Source organism: Olea europaea, chromosome 18 (assembly GCF_002742605.1).
Source record: "Olea europaea var. sylvestris chromosome 18, O_europaea_v1, whole genome shotgun sequence".
Lineage (NCBI taxonomy): Eukaryota > Viridiplantae > Streptophyta > Magnoliopsida > Lamiales > Oleaceae > Olea > Olea europaea.
In genome coordinates, this window is record NC_036254.1 from 7,549,453 (window position 1) to 7,554,482 (window position 5,030).

Here is a 5,030-nt window from a genome sequence, read left to right on the forward strand (position 1 = left end):
TCATTATTTTATTTATTCTTTGTCCTTTTACACATTTTTAGATCTTATTCATGGTTAATAATTCGCGCCAGAGACATTCTTGACTACATCTATAATAAAATTCACCAATCCACTTATAAGAAAAATCTACATAAAAAACTAATGTTTTCATTTTCAGGAAGTTAATGAGGTGGAATAAAATATCTACATACTAAAGACACCAACATAGTAAATACTCGAGTTCTCCAAGCTCGTTGTGGCCATTTTGGAATATAATAATTACATAAAAGGTGTACTCACCAATTAATTGGTGTGTCATGATATCAAATACCTATGAGATCCTTTCTGTAGTTCTCCTCAATCTGTTCGAACTAGGAAAATTTTCTCTCAATGCTTTAATGACACTATCTTGTGGTGTTCTGAAATCAACTCATGGATTGCTATAATGGATGAATAGTTGAGCTCTCGAAAGATACTACAATCTCAAGTTGCACAAATTCAACTTTGAAATGCCAAACCTTTTTGTCAATGTTAGCACTAGAAAAAAATTTATTAATTTTTAAAATATATTCTTAAAAGGAGCAACGCACGTAAGAGAAGTAGCACATATAAATTCTTGGACATTGACCATGTTTTTAAATTCTTGAAACAATGTTTGAAATTCAATCAAATACATACATGTGAAATCAAGAACTTGTTTCATTGTGTAGAGAACGTCCAACTACCCACAAAAAACTGAAAGTGGCATATAGTTATTTTTTCAAGAAGCCCTTTTAATCCAAGAACATGTCTTGGTGTCGTGTCGGTGTCTTCAATTCAACAAAAAAGATTCAACTATATTAATCTTTTCAACAATTGCAAACAATTCATAAAATGACATTTCAGCAACCCTATAATAATGCCAAAATTTTCCTGGCCACTAGTGTGGTAATCTTGCTACTCTCTGCACTGTATAACCACAGAATATCCTGTTTACATTTGCCTCACATTGCTTTGCTGTCTCAATCTTGTTCTTGTATTTGATACACATCAAATCCCTTATCTTTTATAGTCCAATTTTCCTTTATTTGTCCGCCAATCACTTCAAAAACCAAAACCTTGTTCTTCTTTGCTTTGTCTTCCGTTTTCACTAGCTTATTTTATCTATTTGTCAAATAATACCCTTTTGGCCAGAGAACTATTAAGGATTATTTGTTGCTGGTAAGTTTGATTTTGTGTTATTCTAGCTTCTTTGACCTTGTTCCTCATATGGGTATTGCTTGAATCTTGAAGAAAATTTATGGGTTTTCCTCATTAAGCCCATGTTTGAGCCCCATTTTTGCCAAGAAAATGCATTTTTAAATAGTGTAATGACCCGAAATGTGTCCTTAAAAATGAGGAAAAATTTTGGATTTACGTGTGATATTATTTTATTGAAGAATTTGTTGTTGAAATAATGTAAAAATATTGTTTAAAAATGTATTTTTTCCGAAGAATGAGGATCAAACAAGATGTAAGTTTCTCTCTGTGCAGTTTGTCACATGGGCCTGTTCTAAGCAATTAATATAAGTGAAAAGATCATATTAAGAAGATGAAGATTCAGTGTGATGTGTGTGAGAAAGCTCAAGCGACAGTGATTTGCTGTGCTGATGAGGCTGCCTTGTGTGCTAAATGTGACATTGAAGTGCATGCTGCAAACAAGCTTGCAAGCAAACACCAAAGGCTGCTTCTTCAATGCCTCTCCAACAAGCTACCTCCTTGTGACATATGCCGAGTAAACAAAATTGAAACATTTCTTTTTCTTTATGCTTTTTATGGAATGTTTGGTGCAGTAGATTGATCATTATATCCAATATTGATGTTTGTGTTGAAACACTTGATTGAATCACATATATCATTTAAATCTTGTCTTCGACCTTTCCCTCACTTTTAGGTGGGTTCATTTTTTTCATCAAACCTTAACACATGCACAATATCATAACATTGGGCGTGGCCACTTAGACATAGGAACTTTGCGTGCTCTGATAATATATTGAACTACTTGATCTAAAAATTTAAGCTTTTAGAAAGAGCCACACGTATCATTAAAATCTCATCTTCAATAGTTTGGCCGCTAGAATTGGATAGAATTTTGAAAGTATGAAAGGAAAAAAAAAATGATAAATTTTTGTTGATTATGATATGAAAGATGTCCCTTATATTGAGTGCAATACGTGCCCACAATATTTTCCCTTGTATTACTGAAGAAGATCCGTTATATTGTTTAGTTGTGTATTGTACTGACATACCTTAAGAGTATGTCCGATAAGTGGTTCGTAATACAACTATTACTAATAAGATTTTAGCTCTATTTTGTTCATTAATATTGTTTGGTCCAATTCTCCCTACCAAATATGTTATCAATGTTTTGCATTAAGGGAAGATCGATGTGTTGTGTCCAGTATTTCTTAACAAACATACCCTTAGTGTTTTGCATTGTTTTTGTTAACTCCATTGACTCGTTCAATGATCCTAAAATAATGATGAATAAGTATCTTAATGAATTGGGCTTGCATTGTTAATATGGAATACCAAATCTTGTATTAGATCTAAGTTTTTTCTTTTGATTTGCCTCTTGTGTCTCTCTTGATTGCTTTAGGAGGCTTGACAGTTGGATGTGTAATCATGGTTTTCATGAAGTTAGTAACCTTTTCTCATTCTCATTATACTTTCCTATGCACTCTTCATTTTAGGAAAAGCCGGCTTTCATTTTCTGTGTTGACGATAGAGCACTCTTCTGCCAAGACTGTGATGAGTCTATCCACTCTGCCAATCGTCTTGCTGCAAACCACCAGCGATTTCTTGCCACCGGAATTCAGGTTGCTTTAAACTCCAATTGTAACAAGGACGATTCAAATCAGATGGAGCCGAGGCCACCCAAACCAAATATGCAACAGATTACCATGAAAACAACCGTGCAGCAGCCGTCTAACATCACCTCGCCATCCTGGGCTATCGACGATTTGCTTCAATTTTCAGACTCTGAATCATCCAAGAAGGTAAGCAAGCTAGTCGTCACATAACTGTTGTGTGAATGTATAGTTTTGAAATTATAACAATGATGAACCATCATCCTGGAACTTTATTTAGCAATATAAATTTCGTTTTGTAAATATATGTCCTGGTACTCTCCATAATAACCTGTATATAATTGCTGCAAATTAAATCCAGATGACAACTGCCCGCATTTTATGAATATTATACCTCATTTGCATGGAAAGATGAGTAATTTTGTTAGATACAATCGTGTAAAGTTCATGGCTTATTATGAAGATATTTATGATTCCCATATATGAACAATTTAATAATAAATGTCCTCATTTTTATGACCGATCAATTTTCTCTACGAATTTGATTTTAAAATGCAGGAAAATATACGCCATATACTTAACACACACACCCCTCTCACATGCGCACGTCACTCACATACATACCATGAAAGGTAGAAATTACTAGCCTTGAAGCAACATTATACTGTTGGACGTGTGAGCTTTATCTGTTGTACCCTTTGTCCCTCGACTATAGTTCGACTTAAGTTGTTACAGGAGTAATTTGGGAAACTTGCACAAGTATTAGGTCATCCTAATATCCTCTTTTATATAGGATATTAGGGCGAGTCTCCTTTTCCTGTCTCAAATGTGAGTCCAAAAATACATTGTATTTCTCTTTTTTGATATAGTACAATTTTGCAATGGCATCAGGTGGACGTAGCTCTAACATTGAGAGGAACCATGTTAAGTCGTGTGTTTTTCTTGCTTTCGTTTTCTGTTACGAGTTATTACATATTATTGCTCCCGACAATATATGATGAACGCTTAATCCATAGCATACGCTTTCCATGGAGTTACGTGTCTGTGATCATTTTTCCTTGTCAATGCATTTCATGATGCATCCATATCTTGTAAACCATCCTTTTTAATGCTTATGCTTACTTGTTATCGAATTCCATCCCAATTTCAGCTTTGTTAATGTATTGTTCCGATTTGTGCAGAAGGAGCAACTTGAACTCGGGGAGCTCGAGTGGTTGACAGACATGAATCTATTTGGAGAACAAGTAGGCCAGGAGGCACTAGCAGCAGCCGAAGTACCTCAACTACCGGTGTCTCAACCAAGTCATGGTACCTCTTATAAACAAGCCAAATTTTACATGCCTTACAAGAAGCCTAGACTTGAAATTCCAGAAGACGACGACAATGAGTTTTTCACCGTGCCTGATCTTGGTTGAACCATAATGTAATAAACATTTACGAAGATACATAATATATTTTGTGTGCTTGCATGTAACAGCTGAATCAAGTATAATGCTTTGAGCGGGTTACACATCTCATGTTTATTTTATCTTTCCTTTTTCAGGTGCATTAGTCTTTGATTTTTATTACATCTTTGTCTTGCATATTAAGTATGTTTCTTCGAGGTTTCTAAATCTCTAGAAGAACCATGTCCAGCTCGTGTACAAGTCATCGCACTTTGCACTTAGCAAAGACCAATTTTTCACGACAGCAGGGAGCTAAATCTGTAAGTGTTATGCCCTAGATCCAATCGATTTAGGTTGTAAACGTCTTGCATATTAAGTATGTTTCTTCGAGGTTTCTAAATCTCTAGAAGAACCATGTCCAGCTCGTGTACAAGTCATCGCACTTTGCACTTAGCAAAGACCAATTTTTCACGACAGCAGGGAGCTAAATCTGTAAGTGTTATGCCCTAGATCCAATCGATTTAGGTTGTAAACGCTTTTAATATATTTAATGCATTTGATTTTGGCGAGATCTATTATTTATTTAAATTAATTTTGTGATAAATAATATTAAATAATAGAATCCGAAGACCCAATTTTTAGGTAATCTGTTAATCACAAGGAGTTGTGATTGTGAGATACAAATTACATATAATTGGATCTTGAATAAACCATGGTCGTAAGTAATAACGAGATACGGATATCGTTAATACAGTTAGACCATCACGTGTGGCATTTCTTACTTATGAAGTAAGTAGCTGATCTCACGAGCTAAAGTGTGGTGACACTTAAATGAACA

At 34.7% G+C, this 5,030-nt stretch overlaps 1 protein-coding gene across 1 annotated transcript; it reads left to right on the top strand.

Moving 5' to 3' along the window:
* Positions 1-989: 989 nt before the first annotated feature.
* Positions 990-4,372, top strand: LOC111367341 (B-box zinc finger protein 24-like). The gene is made up of 4 exons (XM_022988156.1): positions 990-1,179; positions 1,492-1,732; positions 2,691-2,996; positions 3,989-4,372. The coding sequence occupies exons 2-4, from the start codon at positions 1,550-1,552 to the stop codon at positions 4,220-4,222; spliced, it is 723 nt and encodes a 240-aa protein (XP_022843924.1). The 5' UTR covers positions 990-1,179; positions 1,492-1,549; the 3' UTR covers positions 4,223-4,372.
* The last annotated feature ends 658 nt before the right edge of the window (positions 4,373-5,030 follow it).

Coding starts and splice junctions, on each gene's coding strand:
- LOC111367341 (XM_022988156.1), top strand. CDS start 1,550: ATGAAGATTCAGTGTGATGTGTGTGAGAAAGCTCAAGCGACAGTGATT. Junction 1,733..2,690: donor CTCCTTGTGACATATGCCGA/GTAAACAAAATT, acceptor TCTTCATTTTAG/GAAAAGCCGGCTTTCATTTT. Junction 2,997..3,988: donor ACTCTGAATCATCCAAGAAG/GTAAGCAAGCTA, acceptor CGATTTGTGCAG/AAGGAGCAACTTGAACTCGG.